The sequence below is a fragment of the Gracilinanus agilis genome, chromosome 4 (assembly GCF_016433145.1).
Source record: "Gracilinanus agilis isolate LMUSP501 chromosome 4, AgileGrace, whole genome shotgun sequence".
In the NCBI taxonomy this organism is placed as follows: domain Eukaryota; kingdom Metazoa; phylum Chordata; class Mammalia; order Didelphimorphia; family Didelphidae; genus Gracilinanus; species Gracilinanus agilis.
The window spans coordinates 417,015,296-417,035,038 of NC_058133.1; the positions used below are offsets into that span (position 1 = coordinate 417,015,296).

The window sequence follows — 19,743 nt, forward strand, 5'->3', positions numbered from 1 at the left end:
CACACTAATGCAACTACCAACAATTTGGAAATAGGTCTTGATCAAGGACACATGACAAAACCAGTGGAAATGTGGGTCCGCCATGGGTGGGGGGAACGCGGGGGGTGAAGGGGAAAGTAGGAGCATGAATCATGTAACCATGTTAAAAATGAGTATTAATAAATGTTTAAAATTTAAAAAAAAACTCTATAATATCAATTTTAAAAAAAGAGATGAGAGCAATGGATAGGATGCCATAAAAGAGACTGAATAAACTATGGAACTTAATGATTCATTATTTGATCAACAAAATGATATAAACTACTTAGGAAAGAACTTATTTGATTAAAAAACTATTGGAAAAAAAACTAGTAAGCAATATGATATAAATAAGACTTAGATTAATATCTTAAACAATATTTCACAATAAATTTTAAATGATATGTGATTTTAATAGCAAAGATTATTTCATTACGAAAAACTAGAAGAGAAACAGATAATACAGTCTTGAAGACTAAAGGTAAAAAATATATTTTAACCAAACAAGGGATTAAAAATAATTAGATAAATGTTTGTTAAATGAAACTATAAATCTTCTGAAACAAAATTAATGCATCTAGGATAAAAAGGGAATCATCCAGTTATCTGAGCAACAATATGGAATACTTTTCTCTAATCCCCACAACCTCTCAAATCTCCCCAAAATAGAAATTATGTGTCGAACATAAAACAACTTCAGCTTTCTCCATGGTCTAGAATACCCAAAAGCAAAACAAACAAACAAAAAAAGATTAAAAGTAAAAAACTCAACTCTGAATTCTTTGAACTGCTGATGCTAGGTTAGAAAACCAAGTAACAGAGGGACACTGTTAGGTTTGAGGAAAAGGGAGATAGGTTGTGAAGCACTCCACTAAACCTGATGTAGAGCACAATATCCATCTGGGGCCAATTCTGACCACCCAAAAGACCCTTGGGGAAGAGATCTAAGCAAGTGAATCTTGAATTGCCCAGCACAAGAAGAGGCAGAGGCACTCTGAGATTCAGCCCCTAAGAAGGCCAACATTAGAAAAGAATCAAAACATGAGGAGTATGGAAAAATGGAATGAGAAGTGGGGACTGAAATTACCAAAGATCTCAGCTGGAAGGAAAGTCAAACACCTTGAGCATAAGCAGATAAATGAATCAGGAAAACATACTGAAATGTGGTCTTCAGGTCTAATAAAAGAATTCAGCCATCTATGAATAAATACTGCAAAACAAAAGAAAAATATCAAATACTTGATTATACAAAGAACCCTGTGGAATCTTAGGAGAATGTGGAACCACAATTCCTGAGAAGGTCAAAATAAAAATGAAAATCATGAAAGCAGAATTTTTGGCCTACATGGCAAAAATAATGGGCAAAATAGAAAAACCAGAACCAGAATCTATGATGGCAAATCTCACCAAAGAAATAAAAAAGAGAGAGAATAATAAATTGGGAATATAAATATACAATATAGAGGAGAAGCAAAAAAAATAATTGAATATCATTAAAAGACAATATGCTCACTTTGTAAGCAAAATATACTGAACTTGAAGACAGGATTCTTAGAATCCCAGAACTCTAAGTATCATAGATTATCCAAAAGACCATGGAAGGACAAATAAACTTAACACGATAATGCAGGAAATAATAGAAGAGAGTTGCCTTATGAACTTATGAACAAAGAAAATAAAGTTCCAATTGAAAGAATTCAAATATCACTTCTAGGAAAAAATAAGCTACAAACTTAGACTGGTTAAATTTAACATTTCAATTCAGAAACAAGTTGTCTAAGCAAACAGTACAAAGAACTTAAAACTATGCTTTACTCACAAGAAAGTGAGAGAGAGAGAGAGAGAGAGAGAGAGAGAGAGAGAGAGAGAGAGAATGGAATATAATAAGAGCTTAGGCTGCAACCAAGGAAAGCCTACTATGAACATCTGAATTTAATAATAAAAGAAAATAGGTAGATAATCAATAATAAAGAGGTATTTGAAATATTTTTGAATATTTTGAAGTAAAACCAGAACTAAAGAGATTATTTGCTTTTCAAACAACCCCAAAAACAGAAATGTAAGAGGAGTAAATAAATACAGCAAAGGACAATAGCAACAGAGAGTAGAGAGACCACTAAAATGATTCTTTTTAAATAGACAGAAGGAAACATGGGTAAAGGTAAAAGTCCAGTAGAAGTAGCAATAAAGATGGGGCTTGATGCATTGTGGACAGAACCTGATGACACCTTGCCTACAGGTGAATAAAATGAGAGGGTACCTAGAAAAGGGGAAATGAAGAAGAGCAATAAAGATTATTGTGTGATGTGTGAGGGTCAAATCAAAGGCTAGCAATGATGGTTATCCCCTCTGGGCTCAGAAAAAGAAGAATCTACAAGAAAGTGTGTAAGGAGGAGAAGGGAAAAATTAAAAAGGGGGGAAGAGGAAAGAAGCCTTGCTTTGGAGGTGGGAAGGGGTTCTCCTAATGAATGCTTTTATAGGTGAAAATAGATAATCCATGAAGGAAGACTGAGACCTTGTACTGGATGTAACTCTGGGGATTTGGGGCTAAAAGTCTGTTCATCCTACTTTAGAAAGTGGGAAGATGGAATTCTTGAGGGCCAACTAGAACCCAAAGTAGTGGGAGAACATAGACCCAGGGGGAAGATGCTTAAAGAAAATGGAGGAAAAAATGTAACCAGGGCAGAGTGTTGATGAGTGGTAGATGGCATAATTGTGGACATGATAGTAAGGGGTCTAAAATGGCACAGTATCATCTGTCACACCTGCAATAACTGGAATTGTTCTGTAAATGAAGAACAGTAGAAAATGGGAAATCAGAGGGCAAACTATACAAGACTGTGGCAGGAAAATACTAGAGGGGAAAGCCCAGAATGGATATTTTAGAAGTTTTGATTAACATGAGGAATTCAATTCAGGAAAAGGCAGAAACTAAATAAGTATGAGAGACCCTTCTCAAAGGCTTGTTTATATTGTCCTTTACTGCTCTCTGTGTCCCAAGAGGGGTAATTTATCAAAGCCTCTAAAAAATTAATTTAAATAGCTCTGCAGATGAAAAGGTACTGTGTTTCACTTAAAGCGTAACATGCCAGTGCAGTACCTCTCCTAGGGAGAAGACCTAGGAATCTCTGAGGAATCCAAGCTTAAGGTTGTTCTTTGCTAATGGATTTTAACACTCCCACCTCAATAGTCCAAGGAGTATCCGAGAAGTGATTTTATCCAGCAGGAGAATGAAGAGGCTTAGAAGAGTTGCAGCTGATGCCTAGTGTACATTATTCCCTAAAGAGACCACGAACATTCAAGCCTGGAATCTAGAATCTTGAATTTCCTGGGAAAAAATTAGTTTCTCAAACCACATGCCCCTTAGCACTATAGGCTGATGTCTTTTGGTTGATAACTCTCTATCTCCTAAACACTGTGTGCATCAATAGTAGAGTATAACTCAAGTAAGAGAGATGAATTGTTTTATATCGATTAGTCTCATCTTTTTGCCTCCTATATAATAAATATTATGCTATGGGTTATTTTTTGTTTTATTTAAACCCTTACCTTCCATCTTGGAGTCAATACTATGTATTGGCTCTAAGGCAGAAGAGTGATAAAGGGTAGGCAATGGGGGTCAAGTGACTTGCCCAGGGTCACACAGCTGGGAAGTGTCTGAGGCCAGATTTGAACCCAGGACCTCCCATCTCTAGGCCTGACTCTCAATCCACTGAGCCACCCAGCTGCCCCCATAGGCTATGTTTTTTAAAGGGAAGCTATGTTGCTTGTGGTAATCTCTATAGTTTAAACCACAGAATTTAACCATATCCCTATACCAGAGGCATAATTAGTGCTTGGATGACTTGGTGTCAGATTGTACATGAATCTGATTAGGATTGGAAACTTCAAATATTATGATTCAAAGAGTAGGAAAATGTAAGTAAAGTACATTATAAATCTTAATGCAATATATAAATGTGAGGGCATAATGATGATGATGTCACTATATAAATTATAAATATTCACTATGATTTACCCAGAAGAAATGAAACCACTTCCATGAAAACCAAAATATACCAGTTGTCTTAAAATGTGGTTTCACCAATAAAAAAACATACATCTATACATAATGTATATATATACATATATATGTATATATACATATATATGTATATATATACACATATATTTCCATCATTAGATAGACTTCTAAGTAGAGGAACTATAAATTAATTAGGCCAAGAGGAACTTGAAGTACAACTATTTTTGGCAAAAAGAATTATATGAAAGCCATGCCTGTACTCCACTTGTAAATTCTTAGATATCTCTTGAAGCTCCACTGATAGATTATAGTTTCAAGTTTTGATCATATTAGGAGTCTCCTTATTTTAAAAAATATATGTATAAGTCACCTTTTAAATAAATGTATTATTTTAGTCTGTTTCCAAATGTGAAGACATCATCATCAATGTTGGCTCAATAGAAATTGTTTTGCCATGTAACTAAAGACACAGGCTTTAAAGACTAATGAGGATTATTTGCTTTCACCAAAATTACTGGTTTATTCATGACTCATTTTCTCCATATGAGTGCTATTGAAATCTCCACAGGAAAAGCAAAATAGCTTCCAAAATATAACTGTGCCTGAAAATACTTAGAAAATGTTCAACAAGCTACATTCCATTTCTTAGAAAAGTCTCAGGTTAACATGATGGGCAAAATATAAAGAAAAAATATATAATTTATTGGTAGGAAACAGCCATTTTAAATACAAGACAATCTACAGGAGCTAATGATATTTGCTTTAATTTTACTTTGATTGGAATTTTGGGAAATAATTGCCCAAGTATTAGGAAAGAAAGAGATGCTGACAATGAAACTTCGAAGAATAGGTAGCTAATGTTCATCAATAGTCTGATAGCCAGGAAGTAAATTGGAGTCCTTTTGGATCAACTTTAAATATATATCATTTCAACATAAGGGAAATTTGAATAGGAAAATATTTTCATGTTACTATGATACCTTCTAATTTGGAATGCTTTCTTATAAAGCATCTTAAATACTGTCAATAAATCTTAAATATTGTCAATACTGACAATACTGTCAAAATTCAATGTCTAGTGCAGGTGCACAAACAAAAACAGACCAGAAAAGAAACAAAATATTTGGTCATTCACTTTCACTGCCCTGAAGACTCGAAAGCCATACAGACAATTCTAGTTGTATCTAGCTAATATTTCTCCATCTCCATATCAGCATGAGGATTTCATCAAATGCAGACATACCATGTTTATGACATTCTCCTGATTAACAGTCTAATTTTCATTTCTCATTCCTCTTATCTCATGGATTTCATAGTCTTCAGAAATTCATCATTCCACAAGATGAAATGAACTCTGAAACTCCTATCTCCTTAGCACCTCTTACCCATGGGATCCTTCCCTCCCTCTGGAAAGTCAGCCTCTCGGCACTCTTCCTAAGACCCTCTCTTTGAGGCAATCACGCAGGGAATTTACTTCATTATTTCCCACTTAATTCATCTCCTGAATTGTATGATTTCCAGAAAATCATCATTCAATAAGATCAAATAAATTCTATAACACACACCTCCTCACACCATCTCCCATTCTGGCTGTAAGACTTCATCATTCCCTTAACCTGTCCTTTCTTATTTTTCAGCTTCTTTATATGTGTTATATTCTCCCAGTAGGTGGTGAGAAACTTGAGGGCAGAGGCTGTCTCATGCCTTTCTTTTTATCTCCAGCACCTAACCCAGTGCCTGGCATGCAGTAGATGTTTAATAAATATTTATTGACACTGGTGACTCTTGCTAACATTGTGCTCTGAATTACTTGGGACAACAAGTAAGTTCTGTATGTTTATCTCAGTGCCTTAAATTGGACTTTGGTGGACATTTTGAGGATTGTAACTAAAAAGGACAATATCAATTAAATATTGACTTCTTGACTACAGCTTTATTCAAAAAAAAATACAATAATACATTGAAAAGTTCCTGCCCTCTGCAACTTAGAGTCTATGGTGCACATGTGTATGAGTTCATGCATGTACGTGTAAAAGAGGCAAAGACAGAGAGATAGACAAGGAGAGTGTGGTGCAGAGAGGGGGCATAACTGCTTTTGCAGAGTTCTTTTGCAGAGTTCTTCTGTCAGTTGATGAGGGTTTTAGAATCTTGGGGAAAAGGGCAGTTGGTCCTGGGAACTCGTGGAGAATATCAGGGTCAATCTGAGCTCCTTCTTTAGATTGAAACCTGGCCTATATTTTGCAGCTTTTCTTTTAAAATTGTTAGTTTAGCTAATTCCTTTGAAGCTCCCTAGCCTTCCTTATTCCCACCTTCATTTTTCCTACCTGAATGTCTGAGAAGTTTTGAGAGTAGATCTGAGAGTTAGTTAGAATCTTTGATAGTTTAGTCAAATAGGGCTTAACCTTGTTACAAATTTACCTATTGAATCATTGTATCCAGCTTTCCTACCCGCTTTGACTACAAACCCTCTCAGGGCTGAAGTAGGCTGGTCCCTACTCAGTCTCATGTTCCTGCCTCCCTTCCCCCACCTGAAGCTTTCTCTAAGTGGCTGTTAGGGCTACCTTGTATCCTCTACCCTGTTCCAATCTACCCTAGAAGACAATAAACCCCGTTTGTGTTTAATCAAAACCCTTTGGCTACTTCATTAGTTGATTAGATAGAGGGGGAGGAGGAGAGAGAGAGAATAACATTCTCTCTGGAGTTTGAGGGAAGCGGGAGGTATCCGTTTTGGAGGAAGTGTAATTTCAATACTTCCTCTAGTCCCTTCCTGTGAAACTGACTAGAAGCCTCAAGTCAGTTTCAAGCCTCTTGGCTGGCTCTAACCTGGCTCTGTAAAGTGTCTCTTTTACTCCAAGGGCTCAGTCTGTTTCCCTTCAGTGTTTTGTCTCTAACCTGAGTATCCAGTCTGTGTTTCCCTGCTGTTGTTGCCTGCCTTAGAATAACTCATCCTCTCCCTTGCAACTCTTTATACCTCAGTGTTTATATTCCCTAAACCCAGACATTCCCTTACTTCTCCTTCCACCTCAACTACCAACCTTCACCATTGTACCTTCGTCATCCACTTTACTGCCTTAGGGATTCACAAACCCCTATCCACAGTACCCATCCTCAATTCCAACCATACCTCTACCTTAATTTCCCTACTACCTAGCCTATTCCCTTGATTACCTTCAGCCTTGAGTCTCTTGCCTTGCCTTATTCCCTATTCCAACCAGCTACTACCTATAGCCTAAGCCCTTATTACACCCTGCAGATTCCCTTATTACATCCCTGCAAAATTCCCTTGTTACAAGAGACATAAGGAGAGATAAACAGAAAGAGAACTTTTTGTGCCCTCAAAAACATTAAGTAAACATCTATTTTAAGAGCAATATTTGCAAAGATAAATATACTTTTTTAATATAGGTGACCTCTCCTGGTAAACATTTATCTACTCACTCTTAGTCAACTAATAAGTCAACATCATTTATTAAGTTCTTATTGTGTTCCAGGCATTTGTAAATGGAGATAAAAAGATAAAGAAAAAATGACTTCTGCTCTCAGGGAGCTTACATTCTGTCACAGCACACCACATAGATATTTATAGTCATATATAAAGTGGATGCAAAATATTTTGATGAAGGATAGAAAATGCAATCCCAAAGTAACATTGGATAGCCCTTTCCAATACTTTAATGGCTGGCTTTTGTGCAGGAGATCCTATTATTGTCAGATATTCTTGCCAGATTGCCAATTTTTAGACTGGATAACCATAGAGTAATCTGGTATTTGACTCTTCTTTCCCTCCACGTTTTCCTACAATTTGGAGAAAATGCATCTTTATTTCATTAAATTGGATCTGCCCCATGAATTTTGGATATTATGCACGTATTTTTAGGGGAGTTAAAGTGCTTCAGTGGATAGAGTGCTGGGCCTGAAGTCAAAAAAGGTCATCTTCCTGAATTCAAATTTGGCCTCAGACTCTTATTAGCGGTATGTCCCTGGGCAAGTCACTTAATCCCATTTTGCCTCAGTTCCCTAATCTGTAAAATGATCTGGAGAAGAAAATGGCACAGCACTTTAGTATATTTGCCAAGAAAATCCCCAAACAGGGTCATGAAGAGTCAGACTCAATTAAAATCACAGAATAGGGATTCTTGGACTGCATTTGTCATATTTATCCTCCATTTTTGAAGCAGAGACTTTTGTTTTGTTACTTCTGAGAGGTAAAACCTACATAAAATGTGAGGCAGATGTGAGGAATTTAAGTGGCATATGGTACAGAACAAATAATGATGCAGCCACACATAGTAAATACTTACTGGGTTCAATAAAATAGCCTCTTTCGGTAGCATTAGGGAAAAGCAACAAAACATCATTAGTTCTGTCCTGGCTAGACGACTGCACTGAAAATAAAGTGGGTCCAAAGTAGAGCAGGTGTCCTGCTGCACTTACAGTTCATTTCAACTTTTACATTGAACTCCAAACCTAGGGGATCAGGCTATTTAAAGAATTTGTTCCAAATGGCCAGCTGGGTTCTAAAATAGATTTTCCCTCATTCCAAAATTTTCAGAAGTTCATCCTTAGTCAAAAGTCATTTTAATTTCTGGAGTCACAAAGAGTTCATGGTCAATTCAAAGGCAGATTTCAAAAGCAGCTTTTGGGGGAGAAAAAACTATCTCCAAGAGACTTTTTTTTTCCTTTCATAGATCAGACTAAGTTTAGTGAGAAGGTAAATAGAAAGATCACTGAATCTGAACTTAAACCTGGGCTGGATTTTGGTAAGATAATATGCCTCAGTCACTCCTCTACATGTTATTTGGGTGATCTTGAAAAATCGCTTTTCCTCAGCTTCTTCCTTTGTAAAGCAAGGAGTTTGAACTCTAGGCCCCAAAGACCCTATCAGCTCCATATCTAAAGTTCCATGATCTTTATGTCCCCAATTATCTATGTATTCTTTTTGTTCTATAAAATAGTCATGATAATTCTTACAGTCAGTCAGTAATGTTTTATTTAAATGCCTACTGTGTGCACCAAGCATAAAAAGAAAGGCAAAAATAGGTCCCTGATCTTAAGGAGCTCACGTTGGAGAGATAAATTTATTAAATTAATTAAAAATCAAATTTATTACCCTAGAGAACTAATAGATAAGTCCACTGACATGTTAATGTGAATGAATTTACCAGTTCACCTAGTCAGACAACTAACAAGACCCTCACAAAAAGGGAATACAGACTAGTTAAGTTTTGACGGTAATAAGAGTTAGGATAGAAAAGGAACATGGAACATTGTCTTTGTTGAAAGGTTCTATCCCAGTCATCCCTGGGAGACCAAAGGACAGCATGAAAACAGATCTTACCTACAAAACAATTTTTCATAAGGCTGACCCAAAGATTATTTAAGGGTTAACTAGGTGGCGCAGTGGGTAGATTGTTGGACCTGAAGTTAGGAAGACTTATCTTCATGAGTTCAAATCTGACCTCAGACTCTAACTAGCTGTGTGATCTTGGGCAAGTCACTTAATTCTGTTTGCCTCTGTTTCTCATCTGTAAAATATACTGGAAGAGGAAATGACAAACCATCTAGTGTCTTTGCCAAGAAAACAACAAAATGAGATAGCAAAGAGTCAAATGCAACTGAAACAACTGACCAAAAAAAAGATTAATTTGGCCCAATATTCCCAAGATGGAGAGCCATATTGATGTTCAGAACTTAGCACAGTGGCCAGAACTTAATAGGTGCTTTAAAAGTGTTTATATTGACTGACTGGAAGTCCACATCTATGAGTTTTTATGTCTTGACTCAAAATTATGAGACATTCACAATGTGAAGAATAAGGAAAGTCTCATGGAATTGCTATGACTTCAGGAATAAACATACTTTAAAATTTGAGAATAGTACAAATCCTCTGTCAGCTTCTAATGATGATATCTAAGATCAGGAACTTAGCCCCTGGCACATATTACTCTGGATTTAGGATAGGACACTGATCTCTCCATTATCTAAGTCACGACAGTACTCAAAGGTCCCCCCCTTTCACTATCAGACTCACTTCTTGATATAATTCTTCCCTTCTCTTAAATCTCCATTATATGGCTTCAGTGTTTGTTGTCACTTGACCTTCAGTAATGGACTCCCATTCCGAGCCAAGCATTTCCTGATGAGGACACATTATTCTATTGTTATCTAGACATTGCAACTATGGCAGAGCAGGGATGATAGAAAGAGTCCGTTGTTCTGGTCAGCTGCATTTTTATAGTGTTTGGGGATTTGCAAAGTGCTTTATATTATTTCATTTGATCTTCATAACGATCTGGGAGGTGGGTATGATTATAATCCCCACTTTTCAGATGAGTAAACTGAAAGAGGTTAAATGACTTATTGAGTCCAGTAGCTAACAAGCTAGGAAGTATCTGTGATAGGGATTTGAACTTGGGTCTTTCTTAGTCCAACTTGAGGATTATATCCATTTTTCAGTGTTATAGCTTATGAGTCTGGCATTGGAGAACTTCAAATTCATATTATGCTTTCCCAAAGCCTTCTTAATAAGCCGCTGGGAATTAGAAGGATTGAATCTCTGGAGCATGAATGATTATATTTCAACTATGTAGATAAAGACCAGTGACTCAATTTGTGAGTAATTGGGAAGAGGAAGAAAAAGCACTGAGTCACTTCTGAAAACGGCTGTTTGGCTTTTAAATGAAGAAAAATTAAGCAGTGCCTTAGTTATTTTTTAATGCCAATTGGGATAGTTTCAACAGATAAATGTGCAATTTTCTTTGCATGACACATAGGACAGAGAACCTAATTTTGTTCAACTCTACTGTATTGAAGAAGAAAATGATAAAAAAAAAATTAAATAGCCATACAGCAAGAAGCAGTGAATTCTAAGATAAGCCTGAGAATAGACTAAGATGTGTTATGATGAGTCACTGAACTGACAGCGAAGAAGCTGATATTTAACGTACAACACACTATTACAGATAAAGATAAGGTATAAAATGTAGATTTTGCTTGATAGAAAAGTGACTAATACCACAAGGAAGCTTTTAGACCAGTTGAATCTGTAATGAATGGCTCGACAACAATAGCATTCTTGCCTTCTGTGCTCAGAAACATCATTAAAACCTATTTCCAATCAAAGCCAGTGATATCAAAAGCATAACACTGCACAGCCAATTTCTTTTTAACTAAAGGATATCTTCAAAATTCTGTTCCTTTGTTTTTATATCTTATAAAAATAAAAATGTTGGCTACCCAAGTTAAAGACAAGTTATTCATTTTTCTTTTAGGAAAGATTAATCTTCAAAGAAGTAACCTGAGATAATGACTAAAATTTTGGTCTTGTGGTCAAGAAGTCCCTAGTTCTTATCCTCTTTCAGAAATATAGAGTTGTATTACCTTAAAAAGGACCTTTAATCTCTCTGTGCTTCAGGGAATTCATTAGTTGTTGTTGTCTTTTGTTTTGTTTTGTTTTGTTTTTTTACATCATGAGCAGGTGGGAATGGATTAAGTTTCAAACACCTAGAAAATTACAATTTTTTCCATGTTCTAGGTAGTTAGATGGCAAAGAGGATAGAGCATTGAACTTGGAATCAGAAAGCTTTCAATTCAAATATTGCCTCAGATATTTTCCAGGTGTGTGACACCAATAATCTCTCTCATATTCCATTTCCTCATCTCTATAATAGGGATACTAACAATACGTATAGAGTTGTGATGAGAATCAAAGGTAAAGCACTTTGCAAACCTTCAAGTGCTCTCTTTTTTGTTGTTCAATGACCCCATTTGGGGAATTTCTAGGCAAAGATCCTAAAATGGTTTCCATTTCCTCCTCCAGTTTATTTGTTAGATAAGGAAACTGAGACAAAGTCAAGTGACTTGCCAAGGGTCAGATAGCTAGTAAGATTGTGGGACCAGATTTGAATTCATGGAAAAAAATCTTCCTGATTCCATGCCCAGTGCTCTATCCACTGTGCCACCTAACTACCCCTTAAGTCATATAAATAATAGCCTTGAGGACTTTTATCTTGACTTTCTAGAATTCCTAGTCCAAATATTCATCTCCTAGAGTCACTATTTCTGCCACAAAGTCAATTCAATACAAACTTTTCAATATTATCCTATCACTGGCAGTTTTTGGAGGGTTTCTGATAATTAGAACAAAGAGCTGAGGGGAAATAATTATTACAAAACTTGGCTAGACTCTGCAAGTAAGATTCAGTTAAATTCATTTAATCTGTGCAGGTTATCTCTGAAATATTTAGATTAGATTACTAATCACCATGAACTTCATCTTCATTGTTTTATCTATATCTCTATTTCATGTAAAAATCATATGTTTAGAATTCAAAGGCTATTTGAAAAAATTATAAATATTAGGCTAAGTCTATGGAATATAATTTTTAAACATGCATGGATTTGAATATACACACATACCTTCGGAGTTAATCATTAATTCTCTCTTGGCCTCAGTTGCTTTATCTGTAAACTGAAAATATTAGACTATATTATCTCTAAGGTCCCCTCTGGATCTAATAATCTTGAGTCTATAAATCTATGAAAATTTTATTATCCTAATAATAGCTAGCATTTATAAAGTACTTTATGTAGTACTTTACCAGTATATTCTCCTTTGATCCTCACAACAACCCTGGGACATAGGTCCTATTATTATCTCCCTTTTAAAAATAAGGAATCTGAGACAGACGTGTGTTTAGTGACTTACCCAGGTCACATAATAAGAGTCCATGTCCAGATTCTAAATTAGGTCTTCTTGATTTGAAAACATGGTTTATCCATTGCACCACCTAGTAGCCCTATAAACAAAAACAATGCAAGATGTAGCTTTTGTACTCTCATGACTAGAATTTTTGCTAAATTACTTTTGGTTATTTCAATCAGTCTTTGACTACTCTTCCTTCATCTTCCAGATACACCAAAATGAAAACAGCTACCAACATCTACATTTTCAATCTAGCCCTGGCAGATGCCCTAGCAACCAGTACACTGCCTTTCCAAAGTGTTAACTACTTGATGGGTACCTGGCCCTTTGGCACCATTCTCTGCAAGATCGTGATCTCCATAGACTACTACAACATGTTCACCAGCATCTTTACTCTCTGCACCATGAGCGTCGATCGCTACATAGCTGTCTGTCACCCAGTCAAAGCCCTGGATTTCCGTACTCCTCGAAATGCCAAAATTGTCAATGTCTGCAATTGGATTCTTTCTTCAGCCATAGGTCTGCCAGTCATGTTTATGGCAACCACAAAAACAAGGCAAGGTTCGTAATGGTTTGGAGGGTGGTGGTGCCATACAAAAATATGGGCAGAACTGAGTAAAGTATAATTTGGAGGTGGAAATATGTTTTGATTAATATTTCATTTAGGTGTTTACTCTTATTCTCCCATAGTTAACATGATATAGGAGAGAAAGGGCCAATCATAAATTTAGGAAGACTTAGATTTAACTTCTGCTCCTGACAAAGGCTAACTTTGTGTCCATAAGAAAATTATTTAACCTCCTACTGTCTCTAAAAAAATCTCTCTAGGACTACATCTTGCTGATTAACAGCTGACTTGTATAAGGAGTGTCCATTGCCTATAAAATCAAAGATCTAGCCCAAAGACAGCAGTTGAGGGAAATACAAAAATCTAGTAAAATTTTAACATCATTGATAATGAATTTTCTCTTACATGAGTTGCAGCTCATCCATGTTCATCAATCTTATATAACTATTTTCTGTGTCTTTCTATAAATACGTCATAAAGAATCTACCCAATGTGGTGGTGACCTCAATTTTTGCTAACATATGGATGCCAATGAATCACATAAGCCATCAGAACAAGACATTATGGAAATATGCTTACTTTCTGGTTGGCAAGAATCCAAAAAAGATTTGGGACAAATGATTTTCTTTAATTTTTAAATTTACTGGTGTATATAAATGTAAATGTACTAACTTCATTTCAGAAGATAAATAGAAAATAAACAAGGGAGAGAAGTCACTAAAAGGCAAGGGAAATATTTTTAGAGATTAGGAGGGGATGGGAAAGGATTCAAACAGATAGTGGAATTTAAGAAGGGATTTAAAGAAAGCCAGGTAAACCAGTAGGTAAAGGTGAATGTGGAGAAATTCTGGGCATGGACACAGCCAAAGAAAATATCCAGAGACAAAAAGATAGAATGTATTCTTCATGGAACAGCAAGAAGGACAGGGTCACCTTATCAAAGAGTACCTGGAAAAGAGTCAAGTATAAGACTGGAAAGGTAGGACGGGGTCTAGGCTAAGGAGGGCTTTAAATACTAAATACAGAATTTCAAATTTGATGCTAGAGAGGAGAGGGAGCCACTGAAGTTTATTGAGTAGCAGGGAGTGATGTGGTTAGAACTGTGTTTTATGAAAATTACTTTCATCGCTGAATGGAGGACAGATTAGCATTGGGAAAGTCCATAGGTGTACCTAAAGTAGGCTATTGCAAAAATTCACACATGCATCAGGTGAAAGAGGGCAACGTCAGAGGAGAGAACATAGGGAATTTGACATGTGACACAAAAGTGGACTGATAGACCTTTGCAAAAAAAAATTGGATTTGGAGAGGCGGAGGAGTTAAAAATAATGACAAACAGAGGATATCTCCTAAGTTTTGAGTCTGCGAGTCTGGGATGTGTGTTGCCCTCCATCAGTAATAGGAAGTTGTAGGGGTAGGATCCACAGAGAAAGATAATGAGTTGTTTTGGACATGTTAAGTTTAAGATATTTATAGGACTTCCAGTGTAAGATATCTGGAATGTAGTTGCATTTGAGATGCAAGAGATGCAAGATTGAAGGTAAGCAGAATGGTTGGGGCAGTATAGGTGGAGTGGAGAATTTTAGCATTGAAATCACTATTAGACCTATGCAAGATGACAAGATCACCAAGTGAAATAGTATAAAGTGAGAAGAAAAAGGGTCCTAGGATAGAAGTCTTAGGAATCAATATGGTTAAAGAAGGTGCTTTAGACAGGGATCTAGTAAAGAAGGCTGAGTAGGAGTGATCATTGGGTCGAGAGAGAACCAGAAAAAAAGTGGTGTCTCAAAAATCTTGAAAAGAGAGTATCAAGGAGGAAAGGGTTATCAGCAATATGAAACTCTATATATAGGTTTATATGAATTAGGATTGAGAAAAGACCACTGGAATTAAGATATTATTGGTAAATCTGGAGAGAGGAATTTTGATGGTATGATAAGGTTAGAAGCCAGGTTTTAAGGGTCCAGGAGAGAAAGTGGAAACACACATTGCAAATTATTTTTCAAGGAATTTAGCCACAAAGAGATACAGGATGATAGGATCAAGTGAGTATTACCCACCTCTCATTAGGATGGTAAGCCAGTAAATAGGCAAGAATGAAAATAAGTGATAAGGATATGAAAGAGTAGGGAAATCTGTTGAAGGAGACCTGATAGAATCAAATCTCTTGAGCTGGTAGAGGAGTTAGCCTTGGTAAGGAGTAAGACCACCTCAGCATGTGAGACAGATAATTAGTAAAGAAGATCATGGCAAAAGACATATGAATGATATTAGATGGGGAAAGAAGAATGGATATAAAAGGTAGTCCATGGCAATTGGGCTCAATTTTTTTCTGTAAAATATGAGTATGGGCTTCTCAGATGAGAAGGTGGGGGAGCTAAGAAAGGAGAGGAGATGAAGACAGAATGGAATAGAAATTCATAAAACAAGGTTAGAAGGATTAACTAGCCACAAAGATAGTCCAGTTGAAGTTGTATAACATAAATTTGTAGTGGACCCAGTCGGAACAATTATGTGATTTTTTCAACCTTCATTAAGTAACATATATGTAAAAGCAAAGGTAATAAATTATAGGAATGATCTAAGGTTGTTTGGTAGGGCATGATCAGTTAAATGATAAGGGGAATAAAGATTTAAGAAAGGACAGTATGGAGTTGAATTGTTTTCATTAATGGATCAAAATACGAAAAAGTGGAGAGAGTGGCTAGTCTAGGGAGCTGACCTAGTTGAGAAGTGAGGTATCAGGGAACTGGTGGTCATGGAGCAGATGAGAATTAGGATTTTTTAAGGGAAGGAATAGAAAGCAAGAGACAAAAAGTTACATGATTTTGGTCAGATAAAGGGATTCCAGAATTCTTGAATATTGAGGGAATACATTTGTAGGTAATGGCAAGATCAATGGTATGACTATCTGTGTGTGGCAGAACTGGGTTAGAATAATAGGTCATGGGAATTGATAGGTTGAGAAGTTTAAAGGTTAGGGTGTTTGGGAATGAATATGGGTAAGTTCTCAATTATGAAGGCAAGAGTTGAGGAAGAGAGAAACATTATGTGTTAAAGAACAAGAAATGAAGAGAGTGACATGGCAGTCTGTAGACAATGGCTACCAGAATTTTGTTTCATTTTGATTACCAGCAACAAACAAGAAGGCTCCTATTATATTGTCTAGAACCAGAGAAGTTGATAAAGATTTAAGGTGGGAGAGAAGGACATATTTCCACACTTCTAAATTTAATCTGTATATCTGTATTATTAACAATTTTCTCATCATTTTTGTGTAAGTGGTAGGAACTGGTTCCAATACACTCCTGGCCAGAACTGCTGACAAAATAATGAGAAGACATGTAGAAGAGTTACATAGGGTTGAGAGGCACTGATAGGTTGGGAGCTGAATTACTGAAGGGAACACCCACATCATTGAGATCACAGATCCCTTTCAATATCTAAGAGAAATAGTGTCAGATAATACACCCCCAAAACATCTCTCCTGAAATATCCAGATAAGCAAGCCATCCCATTATAATTTCTAGGTATAGCCTTAGTTTTTGTTCAAGGGTCTATAGCAATAAACATGTGACAATGATAAAAAACAACAACAAAGAAATTCAGCAATGCCATTACTTATTCTTCTTCACAACTCTTGTATTCTAGGTTCTATTGATTGTACACTCACATTTTCCCATCCAGCTTGGTACTGGGAAAATCTGCTGAAGATATGTGTTTTCATATTTGCCTTCATCATGCCTGTCCTCATCATTACCGTGTGCTATGGCCTGATGATCTTACGCCTCAAGAGTGTCCGCATGCTGTCTGGCTCCAAAGAGAAGGACAGAAACCTGAGAAGAATCACCAGAATGGTGTTGGTAGTGGTGGCTGTGTTCATAGTCTGCTGGACCCCCATTCACATATATGTTATTATCAAAGCCTTGGTCACCATTCCTGAAACTACTTTCCAAACTGTTTCCTGGCACTTCTGCATTGCTCTAGGGTATACAAACAGCTGTCTTAATCCTGTCCTTTATGCATTCCTGGATGAAAATTTCAAGAGATGTTTCAGAGAGTTCTGCATCCCTACTTCCTCTACCATGGAGCAACAAAACTCAACTCGTATTCGCCACAACACTCGAGACCACCCTTCCACGGCCAACACTGTTGATAGGACTAATCATCAGGTATGGATAGTGTTCAAGATATCATTTCTAGAATCAGTCATTCCCACTAAGGGTGACTTGAATTGAAATTTTCATAATTTACTACTGAATTATGATTGTGAAGCTTCAGATGGGGGCTGATGTGTGTGTGTGTGTGTGTATGTGTGTGTGTGTGTGTGCATGTGCACTGAGGTGAAGCTATTTCTCTTTCCAGACTTATATGCCTGTATATAGCCAAATAAGTACAAACATATTCAAATACAAAATAAAAGAAAGATCTCTTAGTAACTGTAATAAGATCTTTTTCATATATGTGTCAATTTCCATAGTCTTTTTTTAACCATCCTCATATCACTAAGATACCTAGTAAAATAGTTCCAGTTCTAAAGTATCTATTCAAATCTTTTTTTTAAATTTTCTAGCTTATTTTAGTTGCATGCCCAATTCATTGATCTTTATGTTCTATTTCTATCTTATCGATTCTTTCTCTGTTTTACTAATGAATTTGATTAGAGATAGAAATTTTCCCCTAAGTACTGCTTTAGCTATACCTCATAAATTTTGTTATATTGTCTTATTGTTGCCATTCTCTTTAATGAAATTATTATTCTATAAGTTTTTTTTTCTTTGATCCACTTATTATTTAGAATTAGATTACTTTATTTTTAATAACTTTCCATTTGTCCTTTATTGAATATAACTTTTATTGTATTATAATCTGAAAAAAGATTCATTTGATATTTCTGTTCTTTTCCAAATCTCTAAAATGAGTATATATATATGATTTATTGTAAGAGCACTGGACTCAAAGTTTAAAAAATAAAAGAAAGCCATCTTGAGTTGTAGCCCTGACCTTGTCACTAAACTTAGACTAGGCTATTTCACTACTCTGTGACTTAGTTTCCCCATAAATCAAAAAAGGGGTTTAGACTAGATGATCTTGAAGTTCCCTTCCAGTTCTGAAACCTTCTAAACTTCTATTCTATGTTTCCTATTCTCAGAGTTTTATGAATTTTCATACATATATCTGACAGTTGTCATTTTCATCTGAAATCATTCCAAGTTGCCCTTGGTGGCACTATGCACTTAGGGAGAAAAAGCATCACCTCCTCAATATTCTTCCCCAACTGCAAGTGTAGGAATAGGATGCTGCTACTTTCAAAGCAAAATTGCACCTCTGGTTTTGCTAAAAAGAGGTATCGATTTTACTTCACACTAATGACGTTAACCAGTTCTCAGAGAAGTAGAAGTACTTTTGTTCCCAAGGGAGTCTATAGACTAGATTGCTGACCTGCTAAAATGAATGTAAAGTATTTTGTGGGTGTGGGTATGTTTTAATATGATTCTTTCTTCAATTTCTGTTTCAAAAATAGAAGCAATAGGGTTGGTAGTGGTGACAAGTTTCCAGCATATCTCCTATTCAGCCCTTTCATATTCTTTTACCAGCCCTTCAGTCTAGTTCCTTTTTCTCAGCTCTCTTCTAATTTCCACTGATTCATTCAAAATATATCTAGTGTTTTGGGCGAGGGAAAGGAAAGTTTGAATGGACCTTCCAAAATATAGTATAATGCAAAGGTTATTATCCTAAAGCATATTAATTCATTTATATCTCTAAATATAATACATGTGTAACTATAGCATATAAATAACATAGTTATTGCATGTATACATATATGTAACTATATATGGAATTTGTGGAATTATTTCAATATAAAAGGCTTCCTTTTTAATTCTATATATTTTATTTTACACATTTAAAAACATTATTCTGAGAAAGGATCTATAGCTTCTCTAGATTGTCAAAGGAGTCTATCACATGTACATAAATACACACACACACACACACACACACACACACACAAACACTCACAAGATTAAGAACTCCTAAAGTAATCCTCAGATAGTTACTTTCTGTTGTGACCCTGAGTAGGTCACTTGACCAATGCCTGCCTCAGTTTCCCATCCAGAAAAATGTAATTAATTATAACATCTGCCTCCCAGGGTTGTTGCAAGGATAATGGAGATATTTGTAAAGTGGGTTGTAAACCTTAAAAATGCTCTATAAATACTTGTTATTACTATGATCCAACTCCAAGATCTGAATCTAAGCTGAACCATTTTAATCCATTTAAGGGGCATAATAATCACATCTTGCAAGCATCAGTAGGCTCACCTTTTAGGATTTTCTGTTCCCTTCTGACTCTTTTTCTCTATGAATGACAAACTCTTTAGTTGAATGTAGTAGTCTATTACTAGAATCTCTACATAACTAAACTTT

General features: G+C 35.9%; 1 protein-coding gene across 1 annotated transcript in view; it reads left to right on the top strand.

Annotated features, from left to right (window-relative positions):
• OPRM1 (opioid receptor mu 1) overlaps nucleotides 1-17,552 on the top strand; it is a 44,139-nt gene extending 26,587 nt beyond the window's left edge. Inside the window, exons 2-3 of the mRNA XM_044675469.1 lie at nucleotides 12,955-13,307; nucleotides 16,966-17,552. Coding sequence (XP_044531404.1) covers nucleotides 12,955-13,307; nucleotides 16,966-17,552 — 940 coding nt within the window. The remainder of the gene's footprint in view (nucleotides 1-12,954; nucleotides 13,308-16,965) is intronic.
• The last annotated feature ends 2,191 nt before the right edge of the window (nucleotides 17,553-19,743 follow it).